Genomic DNA, 20,545 nt, shown 5'->3' on the forward strand with positions numbered 1-20,545 from the left:
TAAACAATTTTCCGAATAAAACTTTTCTCGTTAAATTCCTATTTATTTTAAACTATTGTTGTCCGTGCATTTTGCTTATTGCGATAAAAAAAAGATAAAGAATTAAAATCTTAAAAAGAAATATTAGTGTACGTTTCAAATATTTATAGAGTAAAAATAAAATATTAAAATATATATAAACTTGTGCTCATTGAATTGAGCTTTGGTCCTCTGTTTAAAAAAATATATATGTATTGTTTTAAAAACTTTTTTTTTGTTTTTATAAAAAGATTAAATTGGAAAAAGTCCTACTTCTAATAATACTTCTATATCGTGCTTTAAAAAAAACAAAAGTTTTAAAACACTGTAATAGCAAAAATATAAGTTGTAAAATAAAAAAAATTAAAAACATAAAACCTCTTTAGATTGGAAATTTATTTTTTGTCATAATTTAATCAGGTAAAAATTTTTTAATTCGTAAAAAATGTAAAATAATTATAAGCTTGTGTATTTAAAAAAATAGAATAACATAAAAACTAGAGATATTTTCATAATTCAAACACATTTTGTGATTAGGACGCCATGATTTGTTCTATTTATGACATAACTAATATTTTTTTTTTTTAATTAGATATTTGTGTCTACACAGTGGAAAAGTGAGCGATGAAAAATCAATCTCTACAAATTATTGACTTTATATATTTATGATGAAAAATAAAAAACAAATTATTTAAACTATTTCGGTATAGTTCATCATACTGACTGCCGCCAATTGATAAATTTTTCAACTGAAACAGCTGCAAAAATTGCAAATATCGTAAATATAATTAATATTAAAAGTGCTTTCTGTTTATCGGACATTGGTCGATTATCGGATCCGTGTAAGCCCGTTGTTATCCACGAGAAAAATTTTTGATTACGGCGATTACGAATTGGTGAATTTGTAACTGATGGTATTTGTGAACGTTGTCCTTGGACTGGTTCTTGTGTTGGTAATGTTGAGAAATTGCATGTGGGTGAAAAAGGACCTTGTAATTGATCACCTGTGCCTGTTAGACGTATTGGACACACGCGGCATGCATACTCGATGCCTGGTTCTAAATCATTTACCACACATTTTGTATCAGGACCTTTATATATCTAGAACAAAGTTTAAATCTCAATAATTATAAATGCAAATAACTTATTTTTTAAATTTCTGTTTAACTTGAACAATTAAATGATATATTTCTAAAAATAAAGTATGTAGTCTACTCTAAAGTATAATATAGGACTTCGTGCCGCCTGACAGTCAATGAATACCTTGTTCGCTGGGCAATTTCAACTTTAAAAACAAAGACTACCGCGATATCCTTCATTTCTCAGTACTCACTTGTCCTGCCTTTTGGTCACATTTTCATAATCCATAAAAATATAGCCCATGTTATTTGCTGACAATGTAGCATTTTATAGGCGAAATAATTTTTGAAATCGGTTAAGTAGTGGATTCAAAAATGACGGATTTTCATACGAATTTTCATCGCCCTGCCCACTAACAGATGTAGTGAACCAAATTTAACAAAGATTACTCTACTAATGTAAACATTGCACTTATGTTACTGGTTTTAGGATACCTCTGTATAAATATTGGTAAAGTAATTCCCAGGGCTTTATATATAAATAACAGAATATGACTGTGGAATTGAATAACCCTGAAAGCGTAGAATTTTTTTGGCCTACTTTCTGTAAGTTACTTTAAATAACAAACTAAAGCAGGTATAATATAGTATGAGACTTAGAATTTTGCTGACTAATATTAAAAAAAAGCAATAATCGAATAATAGAAATAGAAATTTACCTGTTTATAATCCTGTTCTTTGAGACGTGTCATTTGCATTAAGTATATGATAGAATCACCACCAGCAGTAAGCCTACAAGCACCCCATTCTAAATTACATGATCGTTGTGTGATGTCTGTGACTTTTGGTGATTTCAAACCGACTGGAAATGCAATACATGTAGTAAATTCGTAAACATTTGAAAATTCACCTTCGCCAGCAAAATCATTGGCAGCTGATATTCGAAATTTATACGTTGTTAATTCTTGTAATTTATTCACTTTATATGTATAATTTGTACCCTGATATATACATTGAAATTCTTTTAATCGTGGCTGATACATTTCTAAATAAAAATTAGTAAAATCTAAATTTTTACCCTCACCCCACTTTAATTTTAGATAATTGTGTCCAATACTTATACATTCTAAATTTGGCGCTTTTGGTGGTATTGGTAATGTACATGCTTTACACACAGGTGATAATGGACCCGAACCCACTGCATTAACAGCTTGTATTTTAATTTTATAATGTGTGTCCGGATGTAAATTCTCTAAGGTAAATTCATTCACTGCTGTTTCCGTTGTAAAACATTTATCACCTAATTCGATATTGTAGTATAAAATGTCGGCACCATTATTTATTGGTTCTTGCCATGTTAACGTAATGCTTGTGGGTGTTGAAGTATATTTAGGTGCAAGCATAGCACCAGGAGCTGAGGCAGGTGTCATTGTTGCAGTAATTGGTGAAAAATTACTACAACCGGCAATATTACAAGCTTGTACTCTGAAATAGTATGTTGTAAAAGGACTTAAACCTTTAACATCGTAACTAGATGATCCTCCTTGAAATATGGAACTAAAGTTTTCATTTTGATCTGTACTTCCAATTTCTAATCGATATTCAGTGATTGGCGCACCATTACAGCAAGGCTCTTTCCATTGTACACATACATGGAAAGGCGATTTAGGTGTAACTTCAGGGGCAAGTGGAGCGTCTGGTATTGAGGCACCACTCGTCACTGTCAATTCTTCTGACCATGGCCCAGGTCCAACGCGGTTTAAGGCTCTTAAAACAAAGTTATAAACTTGTCCTGGTAATAGATCCATAACATTACACTCAGTATCTTTTCCTTTATATGCTAATCGACGACTTGAATCTGGATTAATTACTTCTAATTCAAAATCGATTATGGGCGATCCTCCATTGAATTCTGGATGATTCCATCGTAATGATATTGAATTTGCACGCGGTTTTCCTAATATCTTAGGTGGTTGACAACGACTGGGGCAAACAGCTTCCGTGGTTACTGTACATGGATCTGAATAATCACTTACGCCACCGGCACTTCGACAATTCACTCGTAATTGATAAGTTGTGCCTGGAGATAGTCGATCACAAATTGCTTCTGTATCAATTCCTCTGTACACAGTTTCATAACCACTTCCTGAGTTAATTTGTAGAACGTATGCGGTAATTTCTGAGCCACCCGTATCGCTCGGTGGATCCCATTTAATTTTAAATTGGTGGGCATGAATTTTTCCTTTTATATTTGGTTTGATAGGTTGTGCAGGTCTATCTGGTAGAGTTCGGTAACAAACTTCTTCAGACCACTGTGATACTCCTTCGTCATTTTGTGAACGTAATCGGAAACGGTATTCAGTGGCTCGCCTTAATCCAGTGCATATATATTCAGTTTCTTTTCCATTAAAAACCGGTAAAAATCCATGTCGATAGCGTTTATCATCCATTTGAAGCGTAAATTCATCATCCACTGCACGCTTTATCCATTTTAAATGTAAACTAGTAATTGAGGCTTCTTCAAGAATGGGAGCGGCAGGTGGGCCAGGAGGCGTACCATTTGTCGAAAATGCTACAATATCAGAATGAGCACTTTTCCCACATTCGTTAACACATGATAGTCGAAATTTATACGTTGTTGCCGTTTGAAGTTTTTGTAGATTAAATTGTTTACCTTTTCCACGAGACAATTCTACAAATTTTGAGCCTTTACCTTCATCATATTCAAGAATATAATAAAGTATATGTGATCCGTTGTCAGTGGCGGCGTTCCACCTTAATTGTAAGCTAGTTCGTGTTCTGGAGATTAATTTTGGTGGTTGTGGTTGATCCGGTTCACAAGGTGGTGTTATAAATGTTAGTGGGTCTGAAGCGTTTCCTTTAAGGTCATCACAGTGCACTTGAAGACATACTGAGTACTCTTGTCCCGGTCGAAGATCTTGAATACGACACGATAAAGACGATCCACTATAAATTGATTTATATTTGCCCTCTTTACCTTTATCAGTGCTCAATAGGACTTCGTATCTAAGATCTGATTCTGTGATATCAATATCGTGACTACCATTACTAGCAACCTCAGATAATCTTTGAGGAATCGACCATTCAATTAAGGCACTACGTGAACTCAACTCCAAAACCTAGAAAATTACATAGACATCAAGTATATTGATTTCAAGTTAAAACAATTGACTAGTGAATCAATATTCAGTAATAGATAATAATAATAAATTTTTAAAATAAAAATAGCTATAATTATTATGTCTAGAGTAATAAGCTAGCCTGATAGTATGTATTTTATTTTCATTAAAAAACATTTTATTTTAAAACAAAGAACTGACAAATTAATTGTTATTTTTAACGAGCAGAAATCGTTTTTTGATTGCAAACTAATAAATACAAAGACAGTGTACATTTTTTGGAATTATTTATAATAAATCAAAAATTTCTGTAGACGTAATTCATTATTACTGAGAATGTATGCTATTGACTAAGTTGTTTTTCAAGTGTGAACCTCTTTAGTTAATGTTCGGTAAATTTTTTCAGTTAATTGCCATTGATCATTTATCTTCTATCAGTTTTTTTTATCAGTTTTAAGCTAGTTAATTGACTAGTTAAAAATTTGCCGGGTACGTTATTTAAAGAGTGTTGCGATCTCAAAAAGAGTAGGAAAGTTGTGCTCTGCTCTACTGGTTCCCACAGACGGTCTCCGGAACTTGGCTCAAGGGCGTCAAAAACAAATGACAAACAGACAAGAACTTTTTCCCCTAAATTCTCCGAATCATTCAAGTTAAATGTAACTAAACTTGCGCAAAACCAATTGGTACCGTTATTAGAAGCTTTTAATATAATTTCAGCTTTATGTTCGTAGGGTTTGATCCACCTCTTTAGATTTGATCGGGAGACTCCTGAATTCTCTAAAGTTGTGTAAAACAGATATTTTTTTATTATTTGTTTTATATACAGGTAAATTCGAGAACTCTAAGTAGCTTTTATTTTGGATTATGGAAAAACTGAATACACAAAACATAAAAAATAGCGAACAGTACTATAATTCGGTGATATAATTAGATAAATTTTACTATCTCCCGACTTTCAGGTTTATCTACCAACTTCCCGTATCTTTGAGGTGGCAACCCTATGTTCTTTTGTTAGTAAAATACTTCTCGTACAAATATCAACTGAAATTACTTTACAAGGAGCAATAACAATTACTTTTATGTAAGTTTTATAACATTCAAGTTGAATAATTCGAAGAATTTAAAGAGACAAAATAATTTTCAAGTATAATTACAATCAGCTTATATTGTTGTAACTTGGCAGGCTTTCATTTTCATATTAATCGAAATATTTAAAATTCAGCTATTAGTCTGGTCATCAAGTTGAAATTGATAAAATATAAAAACACTGGTCGTAAAATACGAGTGATAGCCCGTTGAATTCGGAAAGATGTCTTCGGAAAAATTTGCCAGAAGCGTTTTTCAGCATATAAAAAATTAAAAAGTTTTAAACAATTAAAGATGAATAAAACAAGTGAAAACAAACAATTGACTGAGTTAATTGTTGAAGTATCATGCATAGACTATTTTACAGTTTAAAAAATTGAAAACTGTCCACATATTTTAGCTGTTTAAAACAATTCCTTCGAGTGTTATGGAAGGGGGATAAGTGAGAACAAGAGAGGTGGAGGCAAAAAAGCGGTGGTTTTTACTTTTAAGCCCAATGAACCGGGCGGGTATTAAGGTAGTATTTCATAAAATATTAATATTTAGGAAATTAAAAAAATTTTTAAAGATGAGGAAATTTTAAATAAAAAACTCCCATTCCCGAAAGTTGGTCTATTTATGGTTTTAATTTAACGGTAAAAATAGTTATACTTGCGTCATTTTTAGATTGTTGTATTACCGTCAAAAACCAGTATCTGACACTAAATAGTTTTTTTAAGAAATTTCCTCCTCTTTAAAAATTTGTTTTTAAAACATCTTAAGTAATAAATTTATGAAATATTGGCGAAAAACGAAATATCTTTTTTTCAGCTTTAATTATTTATAACTTTTGCAATTTTTTTTGTACTTTTGGTCACAATTTTTATTTATTTATTGACCAGTTAATTGATTCAAGACTTTTGTTCACTAGTCAATTTGATTTAATTAACAAATACGAACCTGTGGAGCCTGGACGGATGACAGTATATCAGTGATGGTTTGTATTTCATCTTCATCGTCATGTACAGAACTACTTTCTTCGCCATCTTCTGAAGTACCTACACTACTCATACCTTTCTCTTTACAAATAACACCCATAGATACTCCTGCACCTCGTCTCAAACCATTGACTAAAACTTTTCTAGACGATAGTGATGGAGCATTGTGTTCAGCTTGCCATAAATTTCCTACCATTAGCGTTTCACCATTTCCACGCATTTGTTTCTGTTCTAATTTTCTTTTTAATTTTATATACTGTCGATGTGTCCTTTCATCTTTATGAAAATTTGGAGGAGGTGAATGGCCTGTATGTGACCCCGATGGTGGTGTGTGGCCAATATGTGTACCAGGTGACATTGAAAAATGTGGTGGACCGTATCCAGGTGGAAGCCCTTGTGGAAAGAATGGTTGTTGAGATTGATGATTTGAACCATTTGCAGGACCTGGTCCCTGAAAAAAAATTATGATGATGTTATTTTTTAATTTATTCATGTGTTCATATTTATCTTGTACAGAGAACTATTTTGTAGGCATTCACTATCCCTATCATTAGAGGTTTAGATTAGAATTGGTGATGTTTCTGGCATCACAAAGTAGCTACCTTTCTTTTTAATTTTGTATTATTTGTATCGACTATTCTTTTCATTAAACTTTATGTATAAATATAATAATTTTGATTTGTCTTTTAATCATTTCCTTCTAGAAATTTTCTAAATTTAGTACTTAACACAAGAGTCTTTATTAAAATCCATTTAGTAGTTTTCGAAATCGTCCAGCAAAGCTGGTGGGTAACTGCTATCTTTATAAATAATAGCCTTTGTGTTAAGCTGATATATGAGCTATATTATTGTAAAGTTTCATTAAAATCCATTCAGTAATTTTTGAAATCGTCCAGCGAAGCGGTAGGGTAACTGTTAGCGCGTGATGATACATAGCCTACAGCCTTCCTCGATAAATGAGCTATCCAACGCTAACAGAATTTTTAATTCGGACCACTATTTCTTGAGATTAGCTAGCTAAACAAATTCTTCTGCTTTATACAATACTAATCAGTAAGGGTTTTACTGGCGTATTTGTGAGGAAATCGAGAAGATTTGTAAATAGTACTCATCAAATAATGTCCGCTAAATAAAATTCAGACCTTCCTGAGTTTAATGGCGGTCGTCAAATAACCGCGTGTGCAGAGGAGCTTTTAGATGGCTTTGTTGAGGAGTAACTTGGCTTTTGTAAAAAGTATACCTGAATTTACTGTTTTCTACATAAAGAGTGTTGAAAGTTTGGAAAAAAAAGATATTTTTGTAAACACTGGCAAGATTAAAAAAAACTTAAATAGAGAAAATATGGTTTTAAGAATAACTTTTGAACAATAATTATTTTAAGAGTTAGAATAAATTTTAAAAAAATTTCGAAATAAATAATGATAGCGGTTTTCCATTTAGGATTTTCCTTATTTCAGGAAATTCAGAAAACCGGCTCAGTGGCCGAGCGAGTGAAGGCGCAATCGTCTTTAATCGTTTCGACTACTGACTGGGAAGTTGCGGATTCGAATCAAGGTAGCGGCTGATCACACTATCGTCGCTGGGATAAGGAGGATAAAACAGAGTTTCAACCCCATTGTTATTATTATTTCAGAAAATTTAAAAACATCTCAGCGTTAAAAAAAGACGTACGTATTCGATTGCATAAAGTTGGCAATGATTTATTTTTGTAAAATATATTCCCTTAGCAACACATTTTCAAATTTGTGTACGTTTATGAATATATTACTAAGTTGGAATTCAAGGATTTTCCAAACTTTATTATGAAATCAAACTAATAATGGCTTAAAATAAATAAAAAATTGAATATAAAAATTACCAAATTATTACTATTATTACCAGACCCACTATTATTATTATTTTCAATAATATCTTTATTATCATTTGTATTTTTCTTCAACATATTGTAATCGATTTTTGACTTAAACAATTGTCGATCAATTTATCAAATAAAACCACGTAGTCAAATGTACTAAAATAAAATCATTTCAATAATTTTAATATGCTATTATATTATACAAATTAGTACGGGACAAAGTGGTGCTATAATCTTGAAAACAATTTTTTAAGAATAATAATCAATTGTTATTATGATGTCTTAATAATAAACAATTCTTGTATTTGTTTATTTTAATGTTAAATCATAAACAAACCATAAAAATGATTATTTGTCACCATAAACCAACAACACAATTTAATATACAGCTTTTAATTTTTAAGTATGATTACATATTTTGAAATTTATAAGCGAGTAATATAATGAAACATATTGTAAGCTTTTTTTGATTTTTGAGTACGTTTTGATGATGTGGTTTGTCGTGTATACATGTTATTCGTTATCTGAATTAAATATTTATAACATAACCGTCATGTGTTTCAAATGGTATGAAGTATTTGATAACAATAATATCTCTATCTATGCCGGTGTCAAGTAGGTGGCAGTAAAATTTATTTTAATTTGTGTGGATCATGGAAAATGTTATAAGCAGGGAGCCCGTGACAGTAAGACTACACTTACACAGATTTCGAAATTTCGCATATGAATCCATGTTATTTAACGATAAGTACAATATGGACTAGGTGTGCTATTGTGCCTATCGTTAAATAGTATTGATGCGAAATTTCGAAATCCGTGTGAGTGCAGTTTTACTGTCAAAGGCTCCAGGACTATTAATATAATTTTACGATTTTTCTATGAATTTTCAAAAATTCAATTTTTTGGTTGCAAAAAGAAAGACAAAAATGAATTGACAATGCAAAATTGGGATACCAACTTGATTCATAAGGTAACCGGGTAATTTTCAAGTGAAATTATAGCTTTCAATCTACCTTTTCAAGAGATAATAGGTTGCCAGATCAACTTAGTCGATCAAGTCTGGCTACCCTTATTTTTGTTGTCGCTTTTTGGAGTACCAACTTGACTTATAATGTAACCGGATAATTTTTACGTGAAATTATAGCTTTCAATCTACCTTTTCAAAAAAAAAAACTAGGTTACCAGGCCATATCGGTTGCAAAAGTTAGGAAACCCATTAGTATTATATGAATAATTTTACCGATTCCGTTATTAGTGATATGATCATCTACTAAATTTAATAAATTTTGGGAAGTAGTAGAAATGAAAAATTATTATTTTAGCGCCTAAGTAATATCATATTAATATATGCTTATAAAAAAACATCAATTTAATTGAAAATACAGTACGTGTAAAAAAAATCGAATTTTCACACTATTTCTTGATCCAAATATTATAAAATTATTTTATGGTTCCGGGCAAAAATTTAATAAAACATAAGTGATAGCTAGCGAAAAACTGAAAGCGCAGCTGAAAAGAATGACCCAAAATTAGTGGGTTTCAAAAAAAATTCCAAACAGATCGGATTAAATTTGCCTGTGTTATCAAAAAAAAGAATTTTTTTTTACTTTATGCCGTCATCAGAATCCAAAAATTTAATTTTGCTCTATCACATCCAAATTTTATCCAATTTTGATAAACCGCAAGTATGTAATCCTACTAAATTTGGGTCATACTTTCAAAATTTATGATCAAAATTAACCTAGCTCTAGTAGGTTTCAAGAATGTGGACACCTGATCCTGGAATTAAGCACATAAGTGATAGCTAGCGAAAAACTGACATCGCAGGTGAAAAGAATGACTCAAAATTAGTGGGTTTAAAAAAAGATTCCAGATCGGATCAAATTTGCATGTGTTCTCAAAAAAAAAAACGAATGTTTTAACTTTATGACTTCATCAGAATCCTAAATATTTAATTTTGCTCTATCACATCCAAATTTTATCCAATTTTGATAAACCAAGTATGTAATGCTAGTAAATTTGGGTCATACTTTTCAAATTTGTGATCAAAATTATTCTAGCTTTAATAGGTTTCAAAAAGGTGGAGTCCTGGTCATAGAATTAAGCACATAAGTGATCGCTAGCGAAAAAAATTACCGAAAATTAGTTGATTTCAAAAAAAATTCAATAAAATCTGATCAAATTTCTCTGTGCTATCAAAAAAATCAAGTTTTTTAACTTTATGACTTTATGTAAATTAATGAGCGCCTTTTATATGGTTTAAAAAAAATGTAAACCCTGGGCTTATCTTTGACTTTGACTTGAATTTAAATAAACCATATGGTATGTTATTTATTTATTTATTTATTGAAATTAAATTTCAAATTTCTGGATTTTGACGAATAAAAAAGTTTTAAAACATTTATTAATATGTTCACCGGAAAAAAACTCTAATACGTACATTGTTTCAATGGAAAATGATATACCATGAGATCGTAAATGAATTGGAAATTACCTTATAAACAAATTACATGTCAGCATGCAACAGTATTGCAACAAGTGTTTCTGTATTTGCATACCAACTGAATTTCTGTAATTTACTTGTATTTCCACATATTTACTCAGAACAACTAAAAAAATATTCAAAGCTAGAGAGAATTAGAGGAATTCAATACTTGTTGAGTAGTTTCGGCTTCCAGTTCTTCACACTTAGTCATGATATTTTTCGCATCCAATTATTTTCTTTGCAATAATATTCCCTTATGTCTCACAATTTCTAAATTTTCCGTTTTTTTCTAATTTTCTAACATATTCTGTGTTTATCTAAACTGGATATTAGAACAATACGTTATTGGTAGCTGTCATATTAAGAAGTTATTTCTCAAAATGATCATAATAAAAAAGATTTCTTGAAAATACAAAAAAGCTCTTGTCTAATTAGACTGTCAATTATTTAGTTTTCCTATTTCGCCACATTTCTAGGACTTGATTTTTAGCAAGTGCTAAAAATAAATATTCCTGATTAAATTCAAAATAATAAATGAGTAAAGTAATATTGATTCAGCTTTTGCTCAGGGCGCTGCGAGCGATTTTTGTACTTGCACGAGCTTGATCAATGACGTCGGAACTCAGTTTGAACGATATAAGAAGCAATACGAAGGATATTTTAATTTGAATGTATTATTACAAACTACTAATTATCACCAAAAAACTACTAATTTATTTTGAAGCAAATTTGCCCTTCCTAAAATTGCATGAAGCGATGTTAGTAGTGCTGATTAATGGTGGGAAACTTTTAGCAACTAAAAAGGATGAGGTTCCTTTGAGTGGAGGGGGGTTATTACATCACTAAAGTCATATTTCGACCAAAATCAACTGGACACAGACAATCTTATTGATATTTTTATAATTGTCTAATTATTAGTTATACTTGTTTTAGAAAATTCTTAAAACGTGTGCGTTTTTCCTTTTTGAATAAGTAAATATGCAAGTCGCACGAGCATTTACGAATAATACTTATTTTTTATTTTACTAATAAAGTAAGTTTAAATAATTAGTCTTTTATCATTAAAAGTTGCCACGAGTTTACCATATTGACTCCGAAAATTTATTTTGCAATCTAAATTTACATAATACAAAACACATAATACAAAATAACACTCAAAAATCTGTATATTCAGAATAAAGCTTTTAGATGGTGATTGTGCGATAGTTTTACATATCCTGAGTGCTTACGACTTTAAACATCTGGAAATCGAAAGCTTGAATTTGTAAAGAACCTTAATAAAATTATTTAATGTAAAATGTTTAGTGGCGTTTAATTTAATTTGAAGTTGTAAAAATTTCATCAAAATTAGTTCAGTAGTTTAGAGTTTAAATGTGACACTGTGATGTGCAAACAAACACACATTTACTTTTGTAATTTTTTTGAGCGAACAAACTTACATTTTACAGGTTTATTAATTTACAAAAACACTGTACAAAATCTTGGTCAGGGCGTCATATATTTTAAAAACATCTCCTTTGTAGGAGTTCATATTTGGGCGATTCGCATTTGGCCAATTTTCGGGTGCTGTGCCGTACCCATCACCTATTTTGAGGGCTAGATTCGCGCTTGGATTGGAATGTTTAAAAATCAATAAAATTTTATAAAAAAATATGTCTCATCTGTTAATAAGATAAGTGAAGGTCGACTTTATACCTCTCTCAGACCAAAAATATGGATACTATTTTGAAAATGGGTAGTAAATCTCCTTAATGTCAAAAGTGTTGGCATTTTTTGGTCTATTTTGACATAAAAATAATTCGTAAAACATATGAATCATTGCTAGTATAGAAAGTTATAATATACAAGTAAAATAAAAATATTATTAAGATAAGTGAAGAATGTCAAACTGCTTATGAACATACACATAAATGATTTATACAATAGCGGAAATTACTTAATTAGTAACAAGGTTACTTCTTAGTACTTAGTACGTACGTACGTACAGCTAGCTAGCTGGCTAACTAAATCTAACTCGATAACAGAAGCACTGCTTATCTATTTGTCCATTTTAAACTTTTTTATTGTTACATTCATATAATAGACCGTGAACCTATAATGAACCGAAATTTCCATGGTTCGTTAAGTCTAGAACTAAAAAACATTGGTTTAAAACGTGACTAGTGTGTCGAATTTATGGAAATCAACTGATGAAAGGGTTGGAAAATCGTTTTGTTTTTAACAATTGCACTCTATTTTTTAACCTTTTGGTCAGTTGAAAACTGACAGGCATTTTTTAACCCCGAACTAAAAAAAAAGCGGTGTTATAAGTTTGACCGCTATGTGTGTGTGTCTGAGATTCTTTTTGGTTTTGTTTGAAAGGTAATTTAATGAAGAGTGTTCTTAGCTATGTTTCAAGTGCGAATTTAAAGTGCCGTAGCCGAAAAATTTGTCGGGTTTTTTAAATTTTGAAAATATCACTTGTTCACGTATTATGCTGACAATCTCTTTAAATATATCGATACCTTTTAACATAGTTGGCAGAAAAAAAGGCTTAGAAATTACAAAAATTGATATCTCGTTTTCTATAAATTCTCACACATGAAATACGCTTAAAATCTCATTTTTGGTCGTTACTAAACTCATCTTTGTCAATCTTCAAAGACAGACAAAAAGAATCATGGAAATTTCGCTTCATTATGGGCTCACTGTATAACTAACATGTAAATTTTATAATATTTTTAATTTTTGTCATTTTTATGAATTTAAAATTTATTACTTAAACTTTATCAAGTATTACGTAATACAGTACAATTAATTAAGTCAAATGTACACCTGTACATTTGTTGAGGCTGTTGATCTTTTAATGTTTTATACAATTTGCGAATTATTATCTAATTTTATGGCAAACTCATAAAAGTTGATGATAATTTTTATAGTTTTCTGAAATAGAACAGCGGCTATGTGCGATTTGCTTCGTATTTAACATATACCATGATCCGGACAAGTTTTTCTTTGATAGTTTGATACTAAAATTGATTATGAAAATTATTCAGATTGGGTTGACCGTCCAAAAATGGTAGCATCATGCTTCTGTTTGTAAATACATGCCAACATGCTGCCCAGTATGATTTGAGATTTTATCCTTTCGTATGCATTTAATATTATCAACGATGATAATCGTGATGCTGGTCAGCATGATTTTGAAATGCAAGCGACATATATAACAATGAATTATAGAGCATTACATCCTTGAACAAATTTCTGAAGAGCAATGACATTATTCCATTCCAAGACCTTGGTCCCATTTTTTAATGGACTATTTTTCTAACTTGAATTAAACTTTTGAGATTTGATTAATAAAGCTGTTCTGTTTACCTAGTAGGGTAAGTTTTAGGGTGCCGAATCCGAATCTGAACTCAAAAGTGCTCCTATGAATCAGACTTTATGTGTCCTAAATTTTTCTGGTCGAAAATTCCAAAAAAAGAATACTTACGTAATGTTGAGAATTATGGCCATGTGAAGGTGGCGGTATTGGAACCATAGGTAATATAACATGCCGAACTGTACCATTTTCATCTAATATTTGCTGTAGTACATGCCCAGGTGGTACAACTGGCATTGCTATGGGTGATGAAGATGATGTTGATACCATAGGTACTGTCACCGGTCCTGAAACATTTTTTATTTCATCATGTAAAATTTAAAGATACTTTTAAAATTGAAAAGCATTCATTCTTCCATCAGATTTCATTTTTCCCGCAAATTCAATAAACACAAGTAAACTTTATTATACTGGGTGGGCCATTTAATTTATACACCTAAATACAGTGCAACCTTAATATAACGAACCTCAATATAACGAATTCCTCGATTTAACAAATTTTTCGCAATCCCCTTGAATTGTCCATAAGAGTCAATATAAAATATACCTCTACATTACGAATATTTTTTGCGAACAGCCTCTTTATAACGAATTTTCAACTACATAAAAAATTTAAATACCTCTAAATAACGAAATTCGTCAATTCAAAACCTTTATATAACGTATAAAGTCCCACCAATATATGACAGTTAGTATACTCCATAGTATGTAATTCATGTCGCGAGAGGTTCCGACACTTTTTACCTCTTTATAACGAATTTTAGACCAACTTAACCTCAATATAACAAACCTCAGTTTAACGAATTACTTGATATAACGAATATTTACTGGTTCCCTTCAGATTCGTTATATCGAGGTTGCACTGTATCTCGTTTTGTAGTTAACCAATCAAAAAATAACTTAAAATATGTCATTATTGCATTTAATCGAAAGAAAATACGCTTTAAGTTTATCGATAATTGTAGGTCATGGACACAGGCGAATGCCTTCTATTGCTCTTGACAACTTTTGGCTAAAGCATTTTTCCCTAGTTAGCACGTTTTCTTTTGATTAAATTCAATAATGACATATTTTTAAGTCGCATTTCCTCCGAAAGCTAACGTTTTTCGAAAAAATGTTTTAAACAAAAATTGAATTTTTTTTTATGAAGATCAACTTTTTACTTTAAAGTGTTTTTCTATCTCTGACAGTTTAGGATTCAAATTGTCTATTAAACAAACCCGAAGAACTAGGTCAAATTTGATGTCAAAACATGATGTCCACCATCAACCCTGCAAATTGTTTTTGGATTGGTTAACTACAAAGCGAGCTATTAGCCATAATAGATTAAAATGGTCCAACCTGTAAATAACAAAAATGTTTTTTCTAAAAAAAATTTTATGTTATCAACAAAATTATAATGAATGGAATAATCAACTCAGGAAATATACTAAATATAGTTGCGGCGACCTTCTAAGATAAAATTTCAAATACATATTTGAAGAATTTAAACAATTTAAATGTTTTGTTTTGTCCAATAATTGTATTGTCCTACTTTTTTAACTTTTGATAAAAATGTATTTTACGTTCAATAAAATATCGACTTAGCAAGTAATGTAAGAAGATTACTTGATTTCCCAAGCTTTAAAATTAAAAACTGTGGTAGGAGATGAAAGAGTTAAGTGCAATTTTAAGATGCTTGCAAGAAAAAAAAGCTAACATTTTCAGGATTTATAAAACCTTGTTTCTTTTTCAAAAAAACTATGGTTATGTTAGTTTAGTGTGGCTGTCTTGTGGCTGGGCACACTTAGACCATAGGGTTCGTTGTGTAACCGGAAAAGGGATGGCCCATCCCCGGCCACTACATCATGAACCATTTGGAGCTGTTTAAGAACAGTAGGAGTGCTTTGACGTCAATGGACTTCAGGTCGGAGAGGTCGTCAAAGAAACGCTGATTCAAGTGACTCCATCTCGTCTTGGCAAGAGCTGGACAATAACAGAGAAGGTGAGATATTTTTTCTTCTTCTTTCTCACTGAGACAGCTCCTGCAACCGTCATGATACAATCTCTTATGCAGACGTTGAACGTGCCTACTGTCTAGCCAGTGTCCTGTATCCGCAACAATTAAAAAAATAAAAAAATTTAATAATTTTCTATTTTAATTTTTTCTCTCATCAAACTCGCACTTGAAACATAGCTAAGAACACTCTCCATTAAATTGCCTTTCAAACGAAACAAAAAAAATCAAAATTGGTTCATTCGTTTAGGCGCTCCGATGCCACATACAGACACACGTACATAGCCGTCAAACTTATAAAACTCTTTTTTTTAGTTCGGGGGTTAAAAATAATATTTTTTCAGAGTCCATACAAATCCGTAAAGTTCAGTTAACTCTTTAAGGGCAAAAGAAAACTTCCCGTTAATTTAACTGGACTTAAAGGTTTACGAATATTTGTAATTTTGAATTGCTTTTATTCGAACATTTGATAACATTACTTCAAAATTTCGAATTTTCTTCGTATAATTATTATTTTTCAAATTGATAAATGAGGTTAAAAGACGAACTTCTATTAATACCAACATCAATCGCATTTTTCTAAGAAAAATATTCGTAAAAATTTCGAAGTATAATTATACTGTATTATAAATTATCAGAAAAAAAAACTTTTAGTAGAAGCATTATCGAGTAAGAGTATTAAATAAATTGAATTAGAGTATAGTTGTTCGAGTCTTTGAACACATAAATTGAACCACTATTGTGGGGTTACATCCTCTATCCACACCAGCTATGGCAATATGGGTGATATAAGATATAATAAAAGGTGTCGCGTCTATAATGGTAAAATGTGTATAATTGAAAATTTTACTTAAATATTAACAATATTAAATTATGAGGTTTTTGTGAATATTGATATTTCCAGTTAGTAATAATAAGTATTTCAAGTAAAGGTATAAAGGAATAATATTAAAGTACCGGTATCTATCAATAGTCCAGGCAAATTAGCAATTGGGTTCGTCGTATAATCCTTTTTCCAAAATTAGAAACCTATGACTTTACGTTACTTTACAATAAGAAACTGTTTCAGAATTTAAGAAACTAATTGCCTTATTTGCTTGGAGTATATACATTGATAAATAGTATAAGGGGGCGTCCATAAATTACGTGAGATGATTAAGGGGGGGGGTCTCGACAAATATCACGCAATTTTTTTTTCTGATTGAAACAAAAAAATATACTATTTTGTTGAATTTAATCCAAATTGTATGTACATGTTTAAAATTTAATCTTAAGCGTTAACGTAATATGATTACGATTATTCACTAATTCGTTCGGAAAAAAATTATTTCATTCATACTTCGACGTTATATATCTACTGAATGTCGAACCACCATATTTATTTTATACTAAATAGCTCAATTTAGTCTGAATTCACGGTACAGTGTAGCCTGTCCTTTGTTTTCAGAAATAAACAATCTAACGCGTAATAAACCCACATTCTGAAAAATCTCACGTGAGATTGGGGGACGGGGGAGGGGGTTGACTAAAACCTCACGACATCTCACCAAGGGGAGAGGGTGGGACAGAAAATTTAAAAAAACACCTCACGTAATTTATGGACGCCCCCTAACAATGACGAGGTTCATAGTGAGAACTCTAGGATATTTCGAATTAATTTTTCCCAAGTTTACTTTTTAATTTAGTTAAGCATCAGTAAGAGTAATTACGATTAGCTAATCGTAATTATTGAAAATTTTTTTTGATACTTCTCATCACGTAGTATGTTTTTTCATATAGTTTCCTCTGTTAGCATTTTTTCAGAGGTGAAACCCGAAGATAATTGTTTTAAAAATAAAAATTAAATAAACTATCGCCATCGCATCGTCTTGTTGAAATATTAATAAAAACACATATAATGTAATACCTATGTTATGTACATATATTGTACACATTCTATAGAAAAATGTCAGTCACTAGGGCAAAGAATAGAATTAGAATTTCTTGGAACATGACGTCAACAACAGGCTAACTAAACAGCAACTGTTATATTGCACTTTTAATAAATACTATCGTTATACGTTTATATTATTACCAATGGTAATTGGTTATGTTCTTATTATTGTTTATAATACCTATTATACCCTCTATATATAAAATAAATCAAAGTAGATAAAGTTTACTCCTAAGTTTGTAAAGCTATCGATTTTACTAAAATTTTGGTAAATCAGTTTTCTTTTGTTCGTCCGTCTATCTATATGTTTGTCCGACCGTCCGTCATTACGATAATTCAAATCGAAAAAGATATCGAGCTAAAATTTGAAAATAAAAAGTGAATTTTAGTTCGTAAGCGAGCAAAGTAAATCAGTTGGGTCATTGGTCACAAGGAGCCATCTTATAAACCAAACCGTAAGAGAGAGAACAAAAGTTTAAACATTAGTAATCATTCAAAATTCTTCATAAAAATAGAGATCTCTAGATAGCTTCAAATAGTGAATCTATCGATTTTAATTACATACCAAACCTACCCCTAAATTTTAAATATGTCAAACTCGAAGGTAGTAATATGATAGTACCTGAATGACCGAGATCATATTTTGTAGTGTATGTTTCAGTTTTTCCTGAAAAACGACGTTTTTTTACTACAAAATATGATCTCGGTCATTCAGGTACTATCATATTACTACCTTCGTTACTACCTTCGAGTTTGACATATATATATATATATATATATATATATATATATATATATATATATATATATATATATACTGGGTGTTCCAAACCACCCGTCCAGGCTGATTATTCTGAATAGTTTAAAAAAAAATTGAAACGAAAAAACACGTATCAAATATTTTTTGAACCTCTATCTAACCATACCAAAAACACCCTCCACCCTCAACCCCTGTTAGGGGTAGGGGGTGTAACTTGAAAAAATCAAATGGAAACCCCTATTTTTTTCTGCAGATTTGGATTCTTCAGAAGAAAAGACAAACATTTTGTCTAAGAAATTTTTCCCGATTTTCGGTAGATCGCGCTACAATCGACAAAAATCGTTCTTTTAGATTTGGCATTTTGAAAATTTTCTAAACACTAGTAAACAGATTCATTAGCGTCGATTTTAAGGCGTCCTTCATCACAACAAAATGATCAATGGAATTATTTCCAATAAAATTATTTTTTAATTTTCGGTTTATTTTTTGCTAAAAAAACATTATTTGCAATAATAATTTTGTATGCTCAATTAATGCTGATGATTATTTAAGTCTAATTAGTAATTATTGATTGTGGTTTGGAATTTTTATCCAAACACATGTTCCAACAGTTGAAGCCCCAAAATATAATTGTTAAAATAATTACTACGGTAAGTAATTTTCATAGAACAAGCAATGCATAAATCACAATAACATAAACATAACAAACAAGTAACATAAAATATTCATGAATTAGGTAAAATTAAATCTGTAATATATTTAGCGATTATTTGAATTTATTAACTTTCCGATACAAAGTTATTTTTATCACTTCGAAAATTAAATAAACCCAAAAAAAGAATATACCTGGATAAAATAATTTATGAAGTTTGTATATATTTTCACTTATCGAAAAGCTGCCCAGGCAAGCTTACCAGACGTTCATATTTATACGGGTATGTCCGTATTTTTGAGGGTTGTCCGCATAGTCTTTATTTTTTGAAAAAAATGTTCGAAATGTTTCAAAAATTTTAAAAAGTTAAGAACTTGAAACAAGTGAAATTTACAAAACTTCAAAAATCCCCAACAAATTTCTCGGGTACAGAGCCTATTTTTTTGTTGTCTCGCGTACGGAGCCCTAAACTTGCACTTGAAACATAGCTAAGAACACTCTCCATTAAATTAAGTTTCAAACGAAACAAAAAATCGGTTCATTCGTTTATGTGACTACGATGGCACAGGCAGAGAGGCAAACATACACGTAGTGTTCTTATAATTCTGTCCAATTCTCTTTTTTATTTTGTGCCGAAAAAGAGAGAAAATATAGTTATAAAACGAGCAGAGTGTAAATTTGTGTAGTGACCGATCATGCAGCACTAAAATTACTAGGAATTCCAAGGTATAATAATTTATTTTGAGTGTAAGATTACTGTAAGTGTAAGTAAATCTGTATATAATATAAATAATATTGTATCTCGTATTATTTATTATCTTATTATTATTATGACTGCCGTTGTTATTTACATTTACGTGCATTTACGTCAATGCCGACAATTCATCAATATAAAAAATATGTTAATTTTTATATGTATCAATATAAAAATGTGCACAGTTAAGCGAAACCAGGTGTATACTGTTGGTATACGTACATTCTGATTGAAATCTTAAAAACTAAAAATTTTATTAAATATAAAAAAAGTAAGATTAATTGGATTGACATACTAAATACAGGGTGGATCATTTAAATCTATACACCTAAGTATGTCGTTTTGTAGTTAAGCAATGAAAAAATAACTCCCATTGTTTGATGAGGGATATTAAACTCTGCAACAAAACATGTTGCAGTGTTTGCTGGGGGACATCATGTTCTGAC

At 30.7% G+C, this 20,545-nt stretch overlaps 1 protein-coding gene across 1 annotated transcript in view; it reads right to left on the bottom strand.

Annotated features, from left to right (window-relative positions):
- Window positions 1-533: 533 nt before the first annotated feature.
- The window catches only part of LOC123302320 (fibronectin type-III domain-containing protein 3A), a 55,618-nt gene continuing 35,606 nt past the window's right edge, over window positions 534-20,545 (bottom strand). Inside the window, exons 2-5 of the mRNA XM_044885202.1 lie at window positions 14,116-14,291; window positions 6,263-6,751; window positions 1,817-4,237; window positions 534-1,119 (exon numbers count right to left, since the gene is read on the bottom strand). Coding sequence (XP_044741137.1) covers window positions 733-1,119; window positions 1,817-4,237; window positions 6,263-6,751; window positions 14,116-14,291 — 3,473 coding nt within the window. The 3' untranslated portion in view covers window positions 534-732. The remainder of the gene's footprint in view (window positions 1,120-1,816; window positions 4,238-6,262; window positions 6,752-14,115; window positions 14,292-20,545) is intronic.

This window comes from Chrysoperla carnea, chromosome 1 (genome assembly GCF_905475395.1).
Source record: "Chrysoperla carnea chromosome 1, inChrCarn1.1, whole genome shotgun sequence".
Lineage (NCBI taxonomy): Eukaryota > Metazoa > Arthropoda > Insecta > Neuroptera > Chrysopidae > Chrysoperla > Chrysoperla carnea.